This window comes from Myxine glutinosa, chromosome 13, assembly GCF_964187855.1.
Source record: "Myxine glutinosa chromosome 13, kmMyxGlut1.1, whole genome shotgun sequence".
Classification (NCBI taxonomy): Eukaryota; Metazoa; Chordata; class Myxini; order Myxiniformes; family Myxinidae; genus Myxine; species Myxine glutinosa.
The window spans coordinates 49,429,076-49,453,342 of NC_136273.1; the positions used below are offsets into that span (position 1 = coordinate 49,429,076).

The window sequence follows — 24,267 nt, forward strand, 5'->3', positions numbered from 1 at the left end:
CCTCACGATACTTAATGGTTTCATGTATTGAGAAAGGAAGAAATTAAGATTGAACTATGAAAGGAAACCCAGGCAGAATGACTTCATTATTTATTTTTTGTTGTGATTTTTTTTTTTTAGTGAGGAGGGGGTAAAAATATATTTGAAGAGCATGAAAGGAGAAACCTTCAAATAACGAAAGTGGAACAAGGCACGCATTGTCAGAGCAGAGACATAATTGGCACGACCACAACTGAGGCCTTGGCAAGTATGCCAGAAACTCACAGGGAGATGAATTGGACAATACACAAGATATTGTTATACGTGGAAAATTGGACAAAAACACAACCAACAGCGCAAGGATGAAGCAATAACAAAAACACACAATTAATCTGGTCCGGAACACTGTTTGGTGAACTGGTAGGAGGCCCTGCACGAGCGAATGTCCAACCTGCTCAGACCTGGAACCAGAAGATATTGTAACAGATTTGAAATCTTCACAATAAACAAGGAGTTGCTGTTTTATTCTGCACATTTCTTTACAGTGCATTGGGTGAGTCTCATTTTGGAAGGTAGGCCCATAATGGGTGTTATAGATTATGATTATGTATAGATTTGTCATGCCTAAACAGGCATAACTCATGAGTTACTAAGAATACACAAAATAAATACACAAAACAGAGTAAAAGCAAAGAGTGGAAGGGTAAAGAGGAAAACCAAGAAGGAATGAGAAAGCCAAAAATAAATATTGGAGAGGATAGAGAGGACAAGGCAGGAGAAGAGTTTCGGTGTCGGAAGTTGTTTTTCAAAAATAAGCAATTTAACAATCGTTCTGAGAAGCACGAGAGGAAATGGGGGAGGGAGGGAAAATCACACTAGGCTTGTCTGGCCAGAAGAGAACAACCAGATCTGGCTGGGATCCAGAGACAGCAGAGAAATGTGCATGATGGAGGTAAGACGGGTTGGTGGAGTTTGGATTTTCCAAATTTGCATGACCATCATGCCATGCTGGGATTTGAAGAACGATATGCATTGACAGAGTGAGCTTCAAACTGCGAATAACAGAAAGAAGTGCAGTTTGGAAGGTCGGTGTGTCCACTTACCTCCAGGTTGATGAATATCGTCTCAATATCTCGTGCACTCAATACCCTCCTCAGAGGAATCAGAAAATTCTGCAAAAGAAAATTAACAAAAATAAGTAAACGAAGAAAAAATACAATTGTGAACGTCATTGCTTGAAGGAGTATTTAAATTTGGTGATCATAGTCAATAGATGTAACTTTTTCAATTTAATATCAAATACACATGTCTTATGATGAAACAACAAGTGAGACATATCGGTTGTTTAATGGGGTACAATATCACTCAGCATCATAAACCAATTTTTCATTGTATTGGTTATATATGTTCACTTGTTACTTTGCATGAGTTTATAGGCAGCTGTTTCCAAAAGGAAGGATTACTCCAAATGCTACTGCAAGTACAAGGAGCCTTTGTGCTCTTTCTACAGAACCAATGGATGTCGTTTACTATGTGGCAGCCAGAGAAGGGTATCAATGAATGCTGTTGCAGCGCATGGCCTAATGCCATCCATGGGCAGCATTTTTGTTTCTATTCATGCACCATTGTGGTTGAGTGTTTTGGTGAAAACACCATCAATGGCTTAGTACAAGCACAAAGTCACTTTCTTTAAAGGAAATATCATCCATGACAAATGTCTCAATCAGTTATTTTGAAGGACTACTGTGTGGCACCCAGAATGGCGATGGGAGAGAGGTGGTGGTGTTCATTTTTCTGTGATGTGTGATGAAAAGCAAGAGAGACATGGTCGATATGACGTCAGAGTTACAATTACACGTCTCCAGGCTTGAATGCCAACTGAGCCACAAAAAAAATAAGATTAAATATAAAAACTGAGATTAATAATCATAAACAAAAAACTGCATAACATTGTGGAATATAAGATTTACAACTAACTGCTTCCAATAAAAGGGAGAACTATAATGGCACTCAGTAGAGAGCATACCTCCGCCTGGTTGGCCATATCACTCAATGGTGAATAACCACTTAAACAATTCTACGAGTCAGATCCGAATTCGGATCTTCACCAAAATTTAATCGATTATTCCATGTCACACACACACAACATGTCCAACAAGTTTTGTCCAAATCCGTAAATAACTTTTTGAGACATCCTGCTATGTATCGTTTTTGGCCCCATCTCCCAATGGTGAAGATTCACTTTTAAAAATTATAGCAGTCGGATCCGAATCCGGATCCTCACCAAAATCTAATCATTTCGTCCTTGTGACATACACTACATAGCTGCCAAATTTAGTCCGAATCCGGCCACAAATTCTTGAGATATCTTGTTCACAAACAAATGGACAAACAAACAGACATACATGGGTGAAAACATAACCCCCATTTGGTAATTTGGTAAACATAACATAACTTTGGTGGCGGAGGTAATAAGAAAACCTGTACAATTATCTTGTGTTTTAACTGCTGTAAGTCACTTTAAGGAAGAAAGAATATATATATATATATACATATATATATATATATATATATATATATATATATATATATATATATATATATATATATATATATATATATATATATATATATATATATATATATATATATATATACAGACTTGGCATTTAATATGGAATATTTTTTTTGTGGGGGTGAACTTACTTTTCAAGATGTCTTAGAACCAAAAGTTCATTGGAATTATGTTGAAATTATTCTAGATTTTGTTAATGTGACCTTTAAAAGAAACAAAAACCACATTTGACATTTCGAAACAAATAAATTGATCCTTGAAAGTGCTGTAAACTGATATCAAACTCAATTCATGGACAGTACTGTGTTAAACTTCTGTACGTTTTCCAGAAGTATCTCTTTATTTTGCACATTAGCCAAAAAATTTTTTAACAAAAACAAAAGTTAAATTACGACTGGGATTACGGACAGTAAAATTACAGTTCAGTACTTCGTGTAACCACCACGAGCATTCAGGAGAGCACGCACACGTTGAGGCATGCTTGCCAAGCGGCCTACAAAAAAAATTCAGCTGCATTGAAGGTTCCAAGAGCACAATGGCCTCCATAATTCTTAAATGGAAGAAGTTTGGAACAACCAGGACTCTTCCTAGAGCTGGCTGCCCGGCCAAACTGAGCAATCGGGGGAGAAGAGCCTTGGTAAGAGAGGTGACCAAGAACCCGATGGTCACTCTGGCTGAGCTCCAGAGATCCTGTGTGGAGATGGGAGAAACTTCCAGAAGGACAACCATCACTGCAACACTCCACCGATCTGGGCTTTATGGCAGAGTGGCCAGACGGAAGCCTCTCCTCAGTGAAAGACACATGAAAGCCCATTTGGAGTTTGCAAAAAAGCATCTAAAGGACTCTCAGACTGTGAGAAACAAGATTCTGTGGTCTGATGAAACCAAGATTGAACTGATTGGCTGAACTGAACAGAATTTTTTTTTGTAGGCTTCCCCAGACCTGTGCCTCGACACAATCCTGTCTCTGAGCTCTGCAGGCAGTTCCTTCGACCTCATGGCTTGTTTTTTGCTCTGATATGCATTTTCAGCTGTGAGACCTTATATAGACAGGTGTGTGCCTTTCCTAATCATGTCCAATCACTGACGTCACTTGGTGGGTGCGGACCACACCGGGTGACACTATCAGAGAGGATGACACCAAATTTTTGCAGTGCTTCAGCAGAAATGTATTAATTTTTATAAAAATATCCCTGTAGTTAGTTATAACAACAAAAACATTTTCCGTAAGCCCAGCTTACATGTATCAATATACCTCCAAGGCTAAATCTCTCTACTAATGTACTTTTTGAACCTTCTAATGCACTCCGGTCAGAGCGGTAATTATTACCCAATTACAATGACGCTTCGAATCACGTGGTTTTGTCTGCACGCGCTACAAGCATGCGCTGTTTTCGTTGCCGCTGGTGTTTTTATAGTTGCTGCTTTTGTCAAATTTTCTGGTGTTTTAGCTACAATATTGTGGTAATTAGTATTTGTGAACCTATATGTTACGTGGTCCCCTCGGTGACTACCTGGTCTCGGTGACCCCTGGACCGTGAGAGGACCTTCGCCAGAAAGTATTCTTATATAGATGCCGATTTAGATATTATATTATATCGATCCACCCAAGAGACACTGATGTTCACGAATATATTTCCAATGGTAATAATACCATACAATTTCAATACCACAACCACGGAGATTTTCCCCGAGCAATCAACCATATACAACCCTCAACAATCTTTCAAGGACAATCAATTCTCTATGAATAAGATGGCCATCTTATCTACGTGTGTCCCGGTGAGTACTCACTACCCTTTTGGTCTCGGTCCCGCACAATGTCTCTGGGCCCCTCCTGACCAATATGATGGTCGCCGTCTCCGCTCTCGGGCGGTTGAACGAACGCCGGGTGGACGTTTTCCCACCGGGCAGGTATCGTACCAGGCACCGAGGCTGCAGCCCCTCGTGGCCACGTGAAGCGGATACGGTAGATCAAGCCAAACCCCACGCCGCTTGCCAGGCGCGTTAGGCCCCAACGTGCGACCCGGACGCGTCTATTTGGACGGTGCCGCGAACGAGGCCAGACGCGGGTTCGATGCACGGCCCCACGTCCCCTTGACGCCTCCACCGGGCCGGTACACGTTCCGGTAATTCCTCTCGCCAGACAGGCTTCGGACCGCCGCTGTTTCACGCAGCGCAAGGTCGATCCACCCTCTTGTTCCAGCGGGGCGAGGAAGATCAAGAAGATTACCCGTCCTGCTTTCCTCGTGTCTTTTCCTCTTCCGTTTCCGGCCACTTCCGTTTCCGGCCACTTGTTCAGAAGGGCTCCTGACCCTCCAATCACAACAACCCTTAATATAATACACACGGATAAGCAAAGATCCGAATATTAATTCACATAGATATATAACAATTCACATAGATATGTGACACTCCCCCCCTTCAAGAAAGAAAGTTTGACCCCAGCGAAAACTTTCTTTGCCGGCCAATTTGGAGAAACAAACCAGATAACTCAACCCCCCAAATCATCAGTTCCCCTGGGCAACAATTATCACAACTCCCAAAATAAAGCAACAATATTTCACAAAACCCCCAGAGATTTGCCAAGGTAATTCACTCTGGACAAAGCACCAACCGCGACATTGTCCCTGCCCTTTACATGTTCAATTTTCCGTTGGACTCCTGCCAAGCCAAACTCCATCTCCTGACCCTCTGACTTTGACTGTCAGTTTCTTGTGAATGAAGGTTAAGGGGTTGATCCAAGATCCAAAGTTAGGCAACTTGATAGCACTTTTTCCGGGAGGCCAAGCTGAGTATTCACTACAGGGATGCCTTTAGGAACGTGAAGTTCACGGTTAGTCCGTGCAGGAAAGTTCTCTAAACGGACGCCTTGAGGAACGTGGAGTTCACGGTTAGTCCGTGTATGAAAGTTCCCTACCTGGACGCCTTTAGGAACGGCGATCACGGTTAATCCGTGTAGGAATCTTGGCTCGGCGGCTCCGCCGCATTCAGTGCTTCAACTTCTCAGAACTTCCCTAATCATTATGGTGGGACCCCTTGTCCCTGTAGTCCCATGAATAGCGGTCTCCTTCTCGGCCACTACTTTGCCAATCCTTCCTTCGGGAGCTGCCGTAACTCAGGGAGCCTCCATAATAATATTGATTGCGGCCACCACCAAAACTACCGCCCAGTTGTCCTCTCCTGTAGACCTCTCGACGCCTACGAAATGCCTTCCCTACTGTTATGGTCCGACCCTCCAAATCCTTGCCATTCCAAGCTGGGGTGGTGTTATTTTCCCTACTGGGCTCTTGACCAACCCTCCGGTTACCATAAACTTGACCCCCGGCCAAATCATTCCCGATAATCACAGATACCCCCTCTACAGGAAGCGTGGCTTGTAAACCGACGGTGACCGGTCCTGACACCAAATCGGACTCCAAATGGATGACATGAAGGGGAGCACTAACACCGCCCCCGATCCCCTGTAAACGAACACTATCCCCCGTTGCCGTCTCCTCGGACCATGGCAAAATGCCTTCAAGCATTAAAGATTGATGTGCCCCTGTGTCCCTCAATATCCTAACCGGTTTCCGGTTAGTCGAGGCTCCATCCCGTGACACAAACCCCTCTGAAATAAATGGTTGGTAACCCTTTTGATGGCGATTTCTTACGCTAGCCATCGCATTCGGAGTGGTAATAGTCGGACTCCGCTCTGGGTTGTCCCTTTGCATGCGGTAACAACTGGACATCAAGTGTCCAGGTTTCTTGCAAAAAGCGCAAGTAGGCCCGGAGGAAAAACTCGTGGTCTGCCTTGGGCCCCCCGAAATATAAGTTTGTCTTGGGCCCGCATCCCTCTGATTTCGACCAGGTGGGGTATCTGCGTTGTCCCCATAATCCTCTCGAGGTCGCCGCCAGGTATTGTCGTTCTCCGCACCTGCTGTTCCCCACCTCCCCTGCGGAGATCTAGGCAAGGAGTTAGGTTCGTGGACCCCTATTCGGTGGGTTAAGGCATAATCATCTGCCATGGTGGCTGCGTCCCACAACTTTGGTACTTTCTTTTCCTGCAGGTACACTTTGATGTCCTCGTGGACACACTGCTGAAATTCCTCCACCAGGATCAAGTCCCGCAATGTTTCGAAGTCTTTCCCGACTCCTTTTGACTCACACCACCGATCAAACATGTTTTCTTTCACTCTGGCAAACTCCACATGGGTCTCACTCTCCCTCTTCCTGGCATTCCTGAATTTTTGCCTGTAAGCTTCCGGAACCAACTCATAGGCTTTGAGGATGTGCTTCTTCAGTACCTCATAATCTGCACATTGGTCCATTGGTAGCGCCGAATAAATTTCCTGAGCTTTCCCCACCAGCACACTTTGCACGAGTATGGTCCAAGCCTCCTCCGGCCAATTTAATTGTCGAGCCACTTTCTCAAAGTGTGGAAAAAATTTCGCGACTTCCTTTTCACTGAACGGTGGAACCAGCCTCACATGTCTGCCCACATCCCAGGTTCTCTGGTTAGGTGTCGACCCCGTCAGCAAGGGTGGTGCCTCTCCCCGTTCTCTCATTAACTCCAGCTCCTTGAATTTGATTTCTTGCTGAAGCTCCATGTCACGTTCCTTTAATTCCCTTTCCGCTTTTCTCTCCTCTGCTTCGAGGTCCCTTGCAGCTCTCCTTTCCTCTGCTTTTTTGTCTTCTAACCTTTCCTGGAGTTCTCGTTCCACTCTCCTTTCCTCTGCTTGTTTCTCTTCCCTCCTCTCTTCTGCTTTCCTTTCTTCTTCTGCTCTTTCCTTTTCTGCTTTCCTTTCTTCTTCTTTTAACCTTTCCTGGAGTTCTCGTTCCACTCTCCTTTCCTCTGCTTGTTTCTCTTCTCTCCTCTCTTCTGCTTTCCTTTCTTCTTCTGCTCTTTCCTTTTCTGCTTTCCGTTCTTCTTCTTTGATCCGTTCCTGGCTCCGTAATTGCAACTCCAGTTTCCGGAGCTCCACGTCTTCTGGTTCTTCGGGTAGCCACTCCCAGGCTAACTCGTCCCATGTTCCTAATCCCACCATAGATTGTATCACCGTGGCCTGCAACTCTGCCTTCCTCAAATTAGTTCGGACCTCCAAGTTAAAATGTTTGGCCAATTTCAAGAGGTCCGACTTTAGCAACGCTCGGAACTGTGCCTCACTCGGGGTTACCCCAAAGTTCTGTGCCACAAACGCCATGGTGCCTATCGTTAACACCTGTTAACCTTCACCCAAGACTTTACCCCAATTTCTCAAAAATATTTACCAATTAATAATTAATTAATAAATTTTAATTAATAAAAATATTATTTTATTATTTTACACAACTACACTTTTAGATCCCGGACGTAGACCCAATTGCGAATCGTAATTTGGACGAGCCCCCAATTCTGTTACGTGGTCCCCTCGGTGACTACCTGGTCTCGGTGACCCCCGGACCGTGAGAGGACCTTCGCCAGAAAGTATTCTTATATAGATGCCGATTTAGATATTATATTATATCGATCCACCCAAGAGACACTGATGTTCACGAATATATTTCCAATGGTAATAATACCATGCAATTTCAATACCACAACCACGGAGATTTTCCCCGAGCAATCAACCATATACAACCCTCAACAATCTTTCAAGGACAATCAATTCTCTATGAATAAGATGGCCATCTTATCTACGTGTGTCCCGGTGAGTACTCACTACCCTTTTGGTCTCGGTCCCGCACAATGTCTCTGGGCCCCTCCTGACCAATATGATGGTCGCCGTCTCCGCTCTCGGGCGGTTGAACGAACGCCGGGTGGACGTTTTCCCACCGGGCAGGTATCGTACCAGGCACCGAGGCTGCAGCCCCTCGTGGCCACGTGAAGCGGATACGGTAGATCAAGCCAAACCCCACGCCGCTTGCCAGGCGCGTTAGGCCCCAACGTGCGACCCGCACGCGTCTATTTGGACGGTGCCGCGAACGAGGCCAGACGCGGGTTCGATGCACGGCCCCACGTCCCCTTGACGCCTCCACCGGGCCGGTACACGTTCCGGTAATTCCTCTCGCCAGACAGGCTTCGGACCGCCGCTGTTTCACGCAGCGCAAGGTCGATCCACCCTCTTGTTCCAGCGGGGCGAGGAAGATCAAGAAGATTACCCGTCCTGCTTTCCTCGTGTCTTTTCCTCTTCCGTTTCCGGCCACTTCCGTTTCCGGCCACTTGTTCAGAAGGGCTCCTGACCCTCCAATCACAACAACCCTTAATATAATACACACGGATAAGCAAAGATCCGAATATTAATTCACATAGATATATAACAATTCACATAGATATGTGACATATATCAATAACTTTTTTGAGAATGAAGTAGTAATTAAAGGAAAAGAAGGAGAAAATAAAAAAGGCTTCCGCTCAGTTACTAATAATGTTGTAACTAATAATGTTGTAATTCAATGTAGAAAGATTTTACAAAACAATTTTGTTGTTAGTATTCATATAATCTAAGAAATATTACTGTAATGACTGCCAACCAGATGAGTTTTCATAACCAAGCAAACCTTTCATTTTGGTTTTGCCATGCTGATTGTTATGGCGGTGTAGCAGCTGTGGGAATGAGGTTTTAACGGTGGTTCACACCTTGTTTTTCTTAACAGCATTTTACATATTGATTTTTGTGACGTACATCGGCAACATTAGGCCCCATAGCTATTTCCATCTTTTAATTAGTGAAGTCTTTATAAGTTTCACGATCTGGAGCGCGATCATGTGGTGACGCGATTTGTAGTGGCCATGTTTGTACTACGAATCGGAGAACATCATGCTGAGAGTGAACACTGAAGTCTTGCGAGAGATGAATTAAGGATCCATAGTTGGTATGTAATCGGTAATCTCATTCGTTTCCTTGATAAATAAAACGTTTATCACATTGGTCGTTTATAGGACATTTGTTTCTTTAGCTGGAAGAATTCGATTTGATGTGCAATCATTGTTAACGGTCCATATTCGCCATTGCTGTTTTCTCGTACAGAACAAGAAGTGTAATTGTTTGTATCGAAGCCGAAATTGTGAATTGCAATTTTGTAGCTTGTAATGAGATCTGTCGTTAATTTAATGCTCATTTCTCATATTGTAGTTTCACGGAGCCAACGAATAAACGGCTTCTGTACGAGACCAAAGGTTTCCTGAGATCTCATTTGCGCAGTGCTCCTCTATTACATAACCTGAACCTTAACGGTTACAATTACATTTAAGCAATTTACAACTATATTTATCACATATTATTCTATATTTTTACAACTATATATTTTGTTTCAAATATTGCTATTTTGTCTTTTTTTTATTGTGCAGGGATATTCTATCATGCCACATGGAGTGCATAAATCAATATCAAAGAGGCCAAGTGGATGCCAGCAAAGGAAAGCAAAAGAGGCAAGAATTACATCATTCAAAACACTTGCTGGATCCATGCTTCAATATGTCAAAAGACCGGATGATGGCCAGGGTTCATCAAAAGACACTGCTCGTCAGTCTCCAATTGATAAAGCTGATTCTTCTGATGCTAGCATGCATTCTGCAGAAGAGCAAGGAGTGGAAATGGCAGAATTTGAAGCAGAAGTGAGTGCTGAAAGTGACTCTAGCCATGATACTGTAAATGAGATGAGTGACGTTAAGGAGAAAGATTTGCAAATTTTATGTGATGTTTCTTTCTGGGAGATACCAGTTCCAGATCATTTTTGGGTTGAAATCATCAAAAGGGGAAGTGCTTCTTTCCAGAACAGAGATGGGCCTTTCAGTGTTGCGGCAAAGCAAGATGCAAAAGCAAAGGGAGATGTGCGCCAGCTTTCAAAAGAGTGGTTTTACAAGGTGATGCCAAATGGTGAGAAAATTCTGCGGTCATGGATGGTTTACTCACTCGTCAGCGAGAATTTATACTGTTTTTGCTGCCGACTGTTTGCCGTTAGTGCTACAGATACGACATCCAAATTTGTGACTGGATTTCAGAAGCCCGAAAACTGAGCCAGAATACATAACCATGAGACATCCGAAGAGCACTTACGTTGCCTTGAAAAGTGGAAAACATTGGCAGCAGGACTGAGGCTGCACAAAACCATTGATGCTGAAACTATTGCTTTGATGGAAATGGAGAAGAAAAAGTGGAGGGATATCTTGCACAGATTGCTTGATATCACATTGTTTCTTGCCAAGCAGAATCTGGCATTCCATGGCCACAAGGAAGATGAATCTTCATTGAATAAAGGGAACTTTCTTGAGATGGTTGAGATGCTTTCAAAATATGATCCAGTGCTGAAAGAGCACCTAATGAGATTAAAGCACAGCACATGTAAACTTAAAGTATCAGTCTCTTATCTTGCACCAAAAACTCAGAATGAGTTTATAAGTGCCCTGGCAAATCATGTGAAGGAGAAGCTTGTCATGGACATAAAGTCTGCGAAGTACTTTGGGATCATGTTCGACAGCACACCTGACATATCACATACTGACCAGATGTCCAAAGTGATCAGATATGTAAAAATCAACAATAGGAAAGTTGAAGTGAAAAGTATTTCTAGGATTTTTTCCTTTAAAGGGGCAAAAGCTGCTGACCTCAGTTCTGACATTCTTAAAAAACTGGAAAGTGATGGACTGGACATAATGATGTGCCACGCTCAAGGTTACGATAATGCTGCCACTATGGCTGGAATCCTTGGAGGTGTACAAGCCATTCTTAAGGGAAAGAACAAGAAAGCTATTTTTAATGGATGTGTGGACCATTCGCTTAACTTGTGCAGTCAGCACTCTTTTGCTGAAAATGCATCGTGTGTGACATTTTTTGGAACTCTTGAGACAATGTTTTCTTTCTTTGCTGCTTCTACCAATCGATGGGATGTGTTAATTGACCATACGGGAGTGTCATTAAAAAGGCTATCAACAACATGCTGGAGTGCTCATCATGATGCAGTTAAGCCAGTTAAAGAAAAGTTTGATAAGTTTGTGGCTGCGATTGAAGCTCTGTGTGCTCCACATGAAAATTTGGACACAAGAGGAGCAGCACAAGGTCTTTTGCCTGCTGTCTGTGATTTCACTTTTCTGTGCTACCTGTACTAGTGGTGTGATGTACTTCAGGAAGTTAATCTTACACAGCAGTACCTGCAGACTAAGGGCTTAAATCTCGACAAGGTGGTGACAAAGCTAGAGGCGCTAAGACTTTTTCTGCACGAAGAGCGCAGTTACCTAGCGGAGCATGCAATTGAACAGGTGCTTTTAAAATCAGACGAATATGGAATTGCAGTAGAGAGAAGAGCCAGGTTCAAGAAGAGGATGGCAGGGGAGCAGGCAAGCGATGCTGGACGCACTCTGCAAGAAGAAAATAAGAGGGCGATGCTTGAGTGCATTGATCGCTTTCATTCTGAACTCCAGATCAGATCAAGAACCATCAAGGAAGTAGCAGCCATGCTTGAGGCTGTTCAAGTGAAGAGTCTCATATCTGCCACTGAAGAAGAGTTAAAGGTGTCCATTCCAAAATTGACCACTTTCTATGATGAGGTATCCGAGAGTGAGCTTTTAATAGAAATACCAAGGCTGAGAAGGTACCTGAAAGCAGCAGAGATTGATCTGGAAGAAGCCAAAGATTGGGCAACATTAGACGTTTTGACATTCATAGCTGAATGGGACTTCGTAGAATCTCTCCCAACCCTTTCACGAAGCCTAAAATTATTCCTGACGATCTGTGTGTCTGTGGCTTCATGTGAGAGGAGCTTTTCAAAGCTGAAACTTATAAAGAACTAGTTGCGATCTACCATGGGACAGTCAAGGCTTTCCGATCTTGCGATATTATCAATATTGTAAGTGAGTTGGCGAAAGACATTGATTTCGATGAAGTGATTCACAAGTTCGCAGCTTTGAAGGCCAGGAAAGGAAAGTTCTGAATTAGTCGAGATGTTCACCAAGTGCTGAAATGCTTGTGTATTTGTTCCTGTTAATTTTTATGGTATTATTTCATTTATGAGTATATTTCCATATGCATTTGTCTACAAGTTCTACATTATTTGGGCCGTTATTGATTATGCAAACCTAATCCACTAATGTATCTTGTGTAACAATAAAGTTTAACGTTAAAATCAACAATTTTGATGTAGTTCTTAAACGTTTTTACTTCGAATTTTATTGTTTTCCTACCGAATTTTCACTTTAACCACATGAAACTATGTAAATGTAAATACATTTAGGCTGTGCGTATGATATTGTAATTTAAAGGTGTAATTTTAATTTTGCTAGTTGTTTATGTCACTACTATTGCCGTTACATTCAGTAATATACGGGAATTACGAGTTACGAGTAACATTAGTACAAAAAACATTACTAAGGATTCTGTATGGTCTGGTACGGGAGGAGGTCCATGGGGGGGTGGGGGGGTGACACCATGAGTTACCGCACTGGGTGACACCAACCCTAGTGATGCCACTGTGTCCAATCAATTGAATTTACCACAGGTGGACTCCAATCAAGGAGTAGAAACATCTCAAAGATGACCAAGAGAAATGGGAAGCACCTGAGCTAAATTTTAAGTGTCATAGCAAAGGGTATGAATACTTACGTCAATGTGATATTTCTGTTTTTTCTTTTTAATAAATTTCCAAAAGTTTCTAAAATCCTGTTTTCTCTCTGGCATTATCGGGTATTGAGTGTAGATTGATGAGGGAAAAAATGAATTTTAACGATTTCAGCATAAGGCTGCAACATAACAAAATGTGAAAAAAGTGAAGGGGTCTGAATACTTTCTGAATGCACTGTACCTTAGTGGGTTTTTGATTGGCTGTAAAATTCATGTCACATAAATATGCTTTTCATTGCCAATCAAGAACCCACAGAGGCAGGACATGGTTACCTCCACAGAAACTGCTGAAAATTTGATTATATTGGTGCATTTACTGATTCGTGTTGCATTTTATCACGTAAGGATGTGTTTATCAGTGACGATCAAACAGCAGTCAAATGTGATAATTCCCCGATTTTGAAGTTTAAGTTTTGTTTTCCTATAAAGGTAAGTACCTCTGATGCATTCAATATTGAGAAATTTATCCTTTTTGAAACAGAATTCCACTGTAAATACAACATTTATTACACACAAAATATGCAGCATAATTATAGGATTGAAAAATACAGTTAGGCAAAGTTGCATATTTTAAATGAAGGAAAATCAAAGAGGTGAAACGACAACAGACAGACTCACCCGCTCTATGTTTTCCAGGTTTTCCAGGTACTTTTCCTCTGACTGCCTTATCTCCTGAACACAGCAGCAACGTTTGTCCTCCTCGGACATGGTACCCTGATCCTGCATGGAAACAATAGAATGATGCAGGCATACAAAAGAGAATGGGGTTCCAGATGGAATTGGAATATAATAGAATAGAATTGGTCGCGCTTTGTATACAATTGTTAACGTCATTAGAAGTACCCCCCCCCCCCCCCCCCCCACCCCAACGTAGGCTGTTCACGCGAAACACGTGAACTACCTGGTGAACGCAAGGTGAATTTGCAGTAGCTTCTGCCCTAATAGAGCAAACAATGTAACCTGGTGTCAAAATATCAACAAGACTCGACCACTTGCTACCCACAGTCCAGGTAGAAATATGTAATATATTCAGGGTGCCGGTGATGAATCGCCTCCTTTTTCCAAAGGACCTTTAACATCCATTAACTAATGCTAGCAGATGAGACACTCCGTTCAATGTCCTTTTGAGGGATGGCACACACATTGATGTGAAACCCCAGGATAACATTTTATATCTGGACTGATATTCAAACTCGGACTAGACAGCTTAGGGGAAAGTGTGCCTACCTCTAGGCTATTCTACCTGCTTATTTCTGGGTGAAGGGTCAAAAAACCCCATTATTATACAGACTTTCACACGAAGTTTAATAATCTGGCTTTTTATAATCATACATGCAATGGGCACCTTTATAGGAACTTCAAAAGTGGAGCAGCACGAGAGTGAAGCTGGGTTCACATATAGGCAAAAACACATATACACTTACAAGTATACCAGTCGAATATGTAAATAGAATATTATATCTATATATACATACTGTATATATTTCTTTCTTTCTTTTTTTCTTTTTCTTTTTATGGTTGAATATGTAAATATATGGTAGACAAGGTAACGATGGTATAGAATTATATTCTAAATTAAACTTTAAATATAACATTTTCGGTTTTAACAACAATCTTATGGTGACATTAAGTCAACTTTACAGGATACAGTCAATTAAGTGATTGATGGCCCTAAGTTTTGGTACCACAGATTTAATCTATTGTGGCGGACACAAAAGCCCACTGGCGTGGTGACATCATTCCGCGCACCAAGTGCAAGTGGGTGGTGGCCACGCCCGAGGGGTATGCGTGGCCTCATGATATACACCGGGCGCGCAGCCCGGAGCGCGCCAGTGTTACAGTGGGCTCCTGAAATAAAGACGCTTATAAGTTACCGCTTGTCCGCTTCCTCCTTGCTCGCAAGCAGTGCGCGTAACGCCGCGCTTTACTGGTGACCCTCGACGTTGGATCTGCCGGAGCGATCCTTCCACACGCGACGCCATTACCATGGCCAACTTCATCAAACTTCCCGAATTTTGGGAGGCTCAGGCCGAAGTCTGGTTCGTCCAGGCCGAAGCCCAATTTCAGCTTCGGCGCCTCACCGGCGATGACACGCGCTATTGCCACGTCGTCGCCTCCTTCGGGCCCGGCACAGCCGCTCGAGTTGTGTCCGTCCTTCACCACCCACCGGACGGCCACAAGTACGAGGCACTCAAGCGGCTACTCCTAGCCACGTTCGGCCTCACGGACGACGCACGGGCCGACCGCCTCCTGGATATCCCCGAGCTCGGTGACACGCGCCCGTCGGTCCGAATGGACCATATGCTGTCACTGTTGGGCGACGAAGCCCCCGGTTCTCTATTCCGGGCACTTTTCCGTCGCCAACTTCCAGCGCAGGTTCGCCTCGCATTGGCCGGGACCGGGCTAACAGAACCCCGAGCATTGGCGGCCGAGGCGGACAAGTACTTCGCCGCTTCGGACACGTGGGCGAGAGTCGGCGTGGCCGTCACGGCCCTCGTGGCTGATGCTGCTAATGCTGCTGATGCTGCTAATGCTGCTGATGCTGCTGATCCACAGCATCAGCTTATACAGCATATGCAGCATGCTGATACGCACCTCGTGACCGCCGCCACGCCCCGCCCACCGCCGCGGTGAAAACCGCCACCGCGGGGAAACCCGCCAACTCCACCAGCCTGGCGGAGCCAGCCGCGCTCCTCCAGCTCCACCACCTGGTGCTGGTTCCACGCCAAGTTCGGCCACGAAGCTCGGCAGTGTCATCCGCCATGCTCCTTCAACAGGTCGGGAAACGCCCGGGCCGGCGCTCAATAGTGGCGATGAGCGCTGGCCGTTCGAGCAGCCTGCTGTTCATAACGGACACCTTCTCCGGGCGCCATTACCTGGGCGACACGGGAGCGCAGGTGAGTGTCGTTCCCGCCGGCACGTCAGACAAGCACGCCGTGGGTGGGGGCCCCGCGCTGCTTGCCGCGAACGGGACGCGTACGGAAAACGCTGCCTCTCTGCGGTTCGGAGGGCAGGTTTTCCGATGGACGTTCGTCACCGCCGACGTGCCCATGGCACTGCTTGGCGCGGACATCCTGTGCGCTAATGGGCTCCTGGTCGACGTCAAGCGCAGACGTCTTGTCCAGGCCGAGACGTTCAGCTCCCTCGCTTGTGCATTGCCCAGCTCGGTGAGCAGCTCAACGAGCGGCTTGCCAAGCGGCTTGCCGAACGGTTCGGTTCCGGCCACGTTGGTCTGTACGCTTCCGGCAGCGGACGCATTCACCCGCCTCCTCGCCGGCTTCCCGGCCCTCACGCGGCCCACCTTCTCAGCGGGGGCCGTCAAGCACGGGGTGGCCCATCACATCCCCACCGTCGGGCCACCGGTCTACGCCAGGGCACGCCGCCTCGAGCCGACGAAGCTGGCGGTGGCAAAAGCGGCGTTCGCTACCCTGGAGCGACTCGGCATCGTTCGGCGCTCAGAGAGCGCTTGGGCGTCGCCGCTGCACATTGTGCCGAAGCCCGGCGGGGGATGGCGACCGTGCGGGGACTATCGCCATCTCAATGACGCCATGACTCCCGACCGCTACCCCGTCCCCCACATTCAGGACTTTTCCGCCCGTTTGGCGGGCATGTCCTTCTTCTCGAAGGTGGACCTCATACGCGGCTACCATCAGGTCCCCGTCAGGCCGGAGGACGTCCCGAAGACGGCGGTCATCACGCCATTCGGACTCTTCGAGTTCCTGCGCATGCCCTTCGGTCTGAAGAATGTGGCTCAGGCGTTCCAGCGACTGATGGACAGCGTCCTGCGCGACTTGGATTTTGTCTACGTCTACCTGGACGATATCCTCGTCGCCAGCGCGTCCCGCGAAGAGCACCTACGCCACCTCCGCACGCTCTTCGAACGCCTGGGCCAGCATGGCCTGATTGTGAACCCCGCAAAGTGCCGGTTCGGCGCCGCCATAATCGATTTTCTGGGGCACCGTGTCACCAGGCACGGAGCCGTCCCCCTGCCGGCCAAGGTGGAGGCGGTGAAGGGGTTTCCGCGCCCCCGCACGATCCGAGGGCTGCAGGAGTTCCTGGGCATGGTGAACTTTTGCCATCGGTTCCTGCCCCGTATCGCCCAGCTCCTGCGCCCCCTGCACGAAGCTCTCCGAGGTAAGCCAGGCAAAGGCGACATTACCTGGACCGAGCAGATGGACACGGCGTTCACGGGCGCGAAGCTCGCCTTGGCTAACGCCACCATGCTCGCGCACCCGGCGCCCGATGCACCGATCGCCCTCACCACCGATGCCTCGGACTACGCGGTGGGCGCGGTGCACGAGCAATGGGTGCATGGAGCTTGGCAACCGCTGGCGTTCTTTAGCCGGCAGCTTCGCCCGCCCGAACGCCGTTACAGTACCTTCGACCGCGAGTTGCTCGGGCTTCACTTGGCGGTCAGGCACTTCCGCCATCTGCTCGAGGGCCGTGCGTTCACTGCCTTCGTCGACCACAAGCCGCTGATCTTCGCGATGGGCAAGGTCACCGAGCCGTGGTCGGCCCGGCAGCAGCGTCACCTCTCGGCTGTGTCCGAGTACACGACGGACATCCAGCACGTCGCGGGGAAGGACAACCCGGTGGCGGATTGCCTTTCCCGGGCCGTCGCCCACGCAGTCCACCTCAGCATCGACTATGCCCGGATGGCAGCGGACCAGGCCGCTGACCCCGACGTCCAGGCCTTGCGGACCGCCGTCACGGGCCTCCGCGTCACCGAGGTGCCGTTCGACGGCGCGGGCGCGGCCCTCTTGTGCGACGTCTCCCTCTGGCGTCCTCGCCCCATCGTGCCCGCGGGCTGGCAGCGCCAGGTGTTTGACGCCATCCATGGCCTGTCCCACCCGGGCGCGAGGGCCTCCCAAAGGCTGATCGCCGACAAGTTTGTCTGGCATGGCAGCCGGAAGGCCGTCCGCGGCTGGGCCAGGACGTGCCTCGCGTGCCAGCGCGCCAAGGTGCACCGGCACACCCAGGCCCCATTGGCCCCGTTCACGGTGCCAGAACGCCGGTTTGACCATGTCCACGTGGACCTGGTGGGACCTCTGCCCCCCTCGCGGGGTTTCACCTACGTCCTCACCATGGTGGACCGCACCACCCGGTGGCCGGAGGCCGTGCCCTTGGCGTCGACAACGGCGGCCGATGTCGCGCAGGCTTTCATCGCCACCTGGGTCGCCCGGTTCGGCGCCCCCTCAGACATCTCGTCGACCGCGGCCCCCAGTTCACCTCGGAGCTCTGGGGGGTGGTCGCGCAGGGGCTCGGGGTCCGGCTGCACCGAACCACGGCCTACCACCCCCAGGCTAACGGCCTGTGTGAGCGATTTCACCGCTCATTGAAGGCCGCGCTCCGGGCCACCCTCCGCGACGGCGGCTGGGTCGACAGGCTCCCCTGGGTCCTGCTGGGCCTCCGGACGGCGCCCAAGGAGGACCTGCGCGCATCCGCGGCGGAGTTGGTCTTCGGGCAACCGCTGCGGGTGCCGGGCGAGTTCCTCCCCGACTCCACGGCACCATGGTCCGCGGCACAGCAGCGCTCCGCTCTGCAAGAGACCGCCCAGAGGTTCGCCTCGGTGCCAACGGCATGCCATGGGCACCCACCGATGCACGTCGCCCCGGAGCTTCGCACGGCGGAGTACGTCTTCGTCCGCCACGATGCCCACCGGACACCACTGCGGCCCCCGTACGACGGGCCTTTCCACGTGCTGGAGACCGGGGCGAAGCACTTCACCCTGGACATCGGCGGTACTCCTGACCGCGTTTCGGTGGACCGCCTCAAGCCGGCCCACCTCGACGTGGACCATCCACTGCCAGTGGCCCGACCCCCACGTCGGGGCCGCCCCCCTGTGGGCGGAACCCCGGCACCGCCCAGCCCCGCCGCCGCGCCGCCCCCCGGTCCTGCACCCATCCCAGGGGCAGCCAGGGGCATCCCACCTGGCATCCCTGCACCCCGGACGCCGCCGATCGCCAGGGGGCGCTTCGGCCGGGTCATTCGTCTGCCCCGCAAACTGGCCCTCCAGGTGCGCGGGAATTCTGGGGGGGCGCGTGTGACGGACACAAAAGCCCATTGGCGTGGTGACATCATTCCGCGCACCAAGTGGGCGGTGGTCACGCCCGAGGGGTAGGCGTGGCCTCATGATATACACCGGGCGCGCAGCCCGGAGCGCGCCAGTGTTACAGTGGGCTCCTGAAATAAAGACGCTTATAAGTTACCGCTTGTCCGCTTCCTCCTTGCTCGCAAGCAGCGCGCGTAACGCCGCGCTTTACTGGTGACCCTCGACGTTGGATCTGCTGGAGCGATCCTTCCACACGCGATGCCATTGCCATGGCCAACTTCATCAAACTTCCCGAATTTTGGGAGGCTCAGGCCGAAGTCTGGTTCGTCCAGGCCGAAGCCCAATTTCAGCTTCGGCGCCTCACCGGCGATGACACGCGCTATTGCCACGTCGTCGCCTCCCTCGGGCCCGGCACAGCCTCTCGAGTTGTGTCCGTCCTTCGCCACCCACCGGACGGCCACAAGTACGAGGCACTCAAGCGGCTACTCCTAGCCACGTTCGGCCTCACGGACGACGCACGGGCCGACCGCCTCCTGGATCTCCCCGAGCTCGGTGACACGCGCCCGTCGGTCCGAATGGACCATATGCTGTCACTGTTGGGCGACGAAGCCCCCGGTTCTCTATTCCGGGCGCTTTTCCGTCGCCAACTTCCAGCGCAGGTTCGCCTCGCGTTGGCCGGGACCGGGCTAACGGAACCCCGAGCATTGGCGGCCGAGGCGGACAAGTACTTCGCCGCTTCGGACACGCGGGCGAGAGTCGGCGTGGCCGTCACGGCCCTCGTGGCTGATGCTGCTAATGCTGCTGATGCTGCTGATCCACAGCATCAGCTTATACAGCATACGCAGCATGCTGATACGCACCTCGTGACCGCCGCCACGCCCCGCCCACCGCCGCGGCGAAAACCGCCACCGCGGGGAAACCCGCCAACTCCACCGGCCTGGCGGAGTCAGCCGCGCTCCTCCAGCTCCACCACCTGGTGCTGGTTCCACGCCAAGTTCGGCCACGAAGCTCGGCAGTGTCATCCGCCATGCTCCTTCAACAGGTCGGGAAACGCCCGGGCCGGCGCTCAATAGTGGCGATGAGCGCCGGCCATTCGAGCAGCCTGCTGTTCATAACGGACACCTTCTCCGGGCGCCGTTACCTGTGCGACACGGGAGCGCAGGTGAGTGTCGTTCCCGCCGGCACGTCAGACAAGCACGCCGCGGGTGGGGGCCCCGCGCTGCTTGCCGCGAACGGGACGCGTACGGAAAACGCTGCCTCTCTGCGGTTCGGAGGGCAGGTTTTCCGATGGACGTTCGTCACCGCCGACGTGCCCATGGCACTGCTTGGCGCGGACTTCCTGTGCGCTAATGGGCTCCTGGTCGACGTCAAGCGCAGACGTCTTGTCCAGGCCGAGACGTTCAGCTCGCTCGCTTGTGCGTTGCCCAGCTCGGCGAGCAGCTCAACGAGTGGCTTGCCAAGCGGCTTGCCGAACGGTTCGGTTCCAGCCACGTTGGTCTGTACGCTTCCGGCAGCGGACGCATTCACCCGCCTCCTTGCCGGCTTCCCGGCCCTCACGCGGCCCACCTTCTCGGCGGGGGCCGTCAAGCACGGGGTGGCCCATCACATCCCCACCGTCGGGCCACCGGTCTACGCCCGGGCACGCCGCCTCGAGCCGACGAAGCTGGCGGTGGCAAAAGCGGAGTTCGCTACCCTGGAGCGACTCGGCATCGTTCGGCGCTCAGAGAGCGCTTGGGCGTCGCCGCTGCACATCGTGCCGAAGCCCGGCGGGGGATGGCGACCGTGCGGGGACTATCGCCGTCTCAATGACGCCACGACTCCCGACCGCTACCCCGTCCCCCACATTCAGGACTTTTCCACCCGTTTGGCGGGCATGTCCTTCTTCTCGAAGGTGGACCTCATACGCGGCTACCATCAGGTCCCCGTCAGGCCGGAGGACGTCCCGAAGACGGCGGTCATCACGCCATTCGGACTCTTCGAGTTCCTGCGCATGCCCTTCGGTCTGAAGAATGCGGCTCAGGCGTTCCAGCGACTGATGGACAGCGTCCTGCGCGACTTGGATTTTGTCTACGTCTACCTGGACGATATCCTCGTCGCCAGCGCGTCCCGCGAAGAGCACCTACGCCACCTCCGCACGCTCTTCGAACGCCTGGGCCAGCATGGCCTGATTGTGAACCCCGCAAAGTGCCGGTTCGGCGCCGCCATAATCGATTTTCTGGGGCACCGTGTCACCAGGCACGGAGCCGTCCCCCTGCCGGCCAAGGTGGAGGCGGTGAAGGGGTTTCCGCGCCCCCGCACGATCAGAGGGCTGCAGGAGTTCCTGGGCATGGTGAACTTGGCCTCATGATATACACCGGGCGCGCAGCCCGGAGCGCGCCAGTGTTACAGTGGGCTCCTGAAATAAAGACGCTTATAAGTTACCGCTTGTCCGCTTCCTCCTTGCTCGCAAGCAGCGCGCGTAACGCCGCGCTTTACTATGATCTTGGGGGTTCTGAGTCAATGATCCATTCATTAAATCTCTTGTGAAAGCATTAACTGTGTTTTACTAAAGTTTTCAGATAAGCAGTATATTGTACCATGTTCTACATACTTACAGCAGCATACTGCATCGTTTTGTGAAGGGACCAGTCTTCCTTTTGTGTCCACTGTTCTATTAAACGACTCATGGTATTCAAAATGTTTTCCCCCCATGACCATGAAGCAATCTCAGTGTAAACTAGAACGGTAGAGCGCATACCTCCACCAGGCTGAACAGGTTACGTTTTGTACTCCACTGATGGGGCGGATATGCATCCGGACCTAGATGGAAATTTCATCAGCTTGTTCTTGTCATCTACCCAAGTCATCCACCAAATGTTGTCCGAATCCGTCCACAAGTTTTTGAAATATCGTGTCCCATCTCTCATGTATCGTCTTTGGCTATATCTCTCAATGGTGAAGAATCAGTTGAAATGATAGTATCCATATCCAGATCCGGATCTTCACCAAAATCTAATCAATTACTCCCCGTCGCACACTAAACGAGGGACGGCACACAGACTGATGAATCAACGGTGTTAAGATCCTGGGCTTTGAGAAAATATCGAGGAGGGTGGGCTGCAGGGAAAAATAAACATATCACAATTGAAATAAATATAAATTGTTTACGATGCGGCTTCCTGCTGCTTTGAAGCAGATAAAACGTTCAGGAGCGGATTAAACTTGGTCCCTCCCTTCTGTAATTCGTCTCAAGCCTCCACCATTCCTCCACTATTAATCTCTTAATTAATTCCCCTTTGTCATCTGTCTGTCGATGTGTTTCCTTTATAAATCGTCCTGCAGCTCCGTAACTCAGCGAACCCCACCCCTCTCCACTCCACCCCCCAAGGAAGGCGATGTTTGCACAAAATCATCACTTTCCCCACCCTTTTGAACCATCACTTTTGTCCATCACGTTACGGTTGAGCGCCATTATTAACAATGCGTGAGAAACCAAAAAAATGCTCGTGGTGCACGTAACCGTCCACATGGATCTCAGATGATGACTCTATGTATACACACACACACACACACACACACACACCAACTATCATCCCAAGACGTGCTCGAGTTTAATGGATGCACTGATCTGAGGCACAGTGTTTGCATATGTTGTGTCGAAGACAATGCCTCCCACTCGGTTCCTCACACCCCAGTTCTCCACTATTTCTGAGCAGAACCGTGCCTGTTCTGTCCCAGATCCTTTCTCAATCTTCAGCACCCCGAGGAGCTTCTCTTGGCCTCTGCCTGTTACCAGAATGGCCACATGATCCACTTTATCTTTGCCATCGGTAATGTTTGGGAGAAGTTTGGCATCCCAGTGGTGCAGAAGTGGAGTGACAGGTTTGAAGTTCATGAAGACTTCCATTGCGACACCTTTTCGATTTGCCATACGGTGCCTCCTGATAGAACTTCTAGAAGGTTACCTGCTCGAGATCGACACCCATCGCCTTCGTTGCAACTCCGAGCGTCATCGTTGCGGCTCGGTCAGAAATGTTGGCACAGTCCAAAACTGATGTCACCTCAGGGATCATAAGTTGGCCCTTAGCATGTGTAAATGTCTTTTGTTGAGGAAATGTCTTTTGGAACCTAGTCACTCTATTCACCCTCAACCTATTCACTCTCTTTGCCATTCTGTCTTCCCCCATCCACACAATGTGGCCAACCCACTTCAGCCAGATTTTTACCAATCTCCTTCCTCAGTTCATCCATCCTCACCAGTTGTTCTTGCAGACCTGCAGCCTCTGTTGTTGTCTCTGCCAGTGCCACTGTTTCCAGACTGCAAAGGTAGGTCACCTTACACAAGACACCAGAACTTTCCCTTTGAATTTCCTTGATATTTTTCTCTGTCTGTCATCATTCCCTCCACCCCCCTCCACACCTTCACACCCACTTGTATCCTCCTCCACAACTCTGCCTGCGGCCTACCATCCCCAGTCACTGTCCCATCCCCCCTTCTATCCCTATCTCATCTCCTTCCTCTCTAACCCGATATTAATTTATTTTCTCTGCTGCCCGACCCACATCACCTTAGTCCTCTCCATACTCATCTTCAGTCCATGCTTCCCAAATGCCGACTTCCACTCTCCCAGTGCTTCCTCTATCTTCAGCTTACTCTCCGCCATAACACCCAAATCATCCGCATACACATCCTCCCCAAATATACCTTTCATTTCTACCCTCCTACTTATCAGCTCCATCACCATGATGAACATGAGTGTGCTGAGTGCGCTTCCTTGTCTCAAACCAATATTCAAGCTGATCTCCTCTGACATCGTAGGACAAATCAAAAGTCTTCCCTTCGTTCCATTGTAAACTCTTTACATCAACCTAACTTCTGCTTCTGGCACTCCCATCCATCTCAGTCGCCATCACCATCTCTCTTGGGACAGTGGCATAGGCCTTCTCCAAGTCCAGATATCCCAATGCTGTTTCACCTTGCACCTACAACCTCTTCCTCACCAGCTGTCCCAACACGAACATCCCATCCATCATCTCCATACCCTTTCTAACCCCCTGCTGCTCTTTATCGATCTGCACCTCCACACTCTTCCTTATCCTCCCGTCCA

The 24,267-nt window shown here is 49.5% G+C and overlaps 1 protein-coding gene across 3 annotated transcripts in view; it reads right to left on the minus strand.

Moving 5' to 3' along the window:
* LOC137438916 (guanine nucleotide exchange factor VAV2) overlaps positions 1–24,267 on the minus strand; it is a 214,629-nt gene that overhangs the window by 126,110 nt on the left and 64,252 nt on the right. For all 3 annotated transcript variants that reach the window (XM_068134391.2, XM_068134389.2, XM_078767432.1), the window contains 2 exons: positions 13,747–13,848; positions 1,083–1,151 (listed from right to left, as the gene is read on the minus strand). In XM_068134391.2, coding sequence (XP_067990492.2) covers positions 1,083–1,151; positions 13,747–13,848 — 171 coding nt within the window. The remainder of the gene's footprint in view (positions 1–1,082; positions 1,152–13,746; positions 13,849–24,267) is intronic.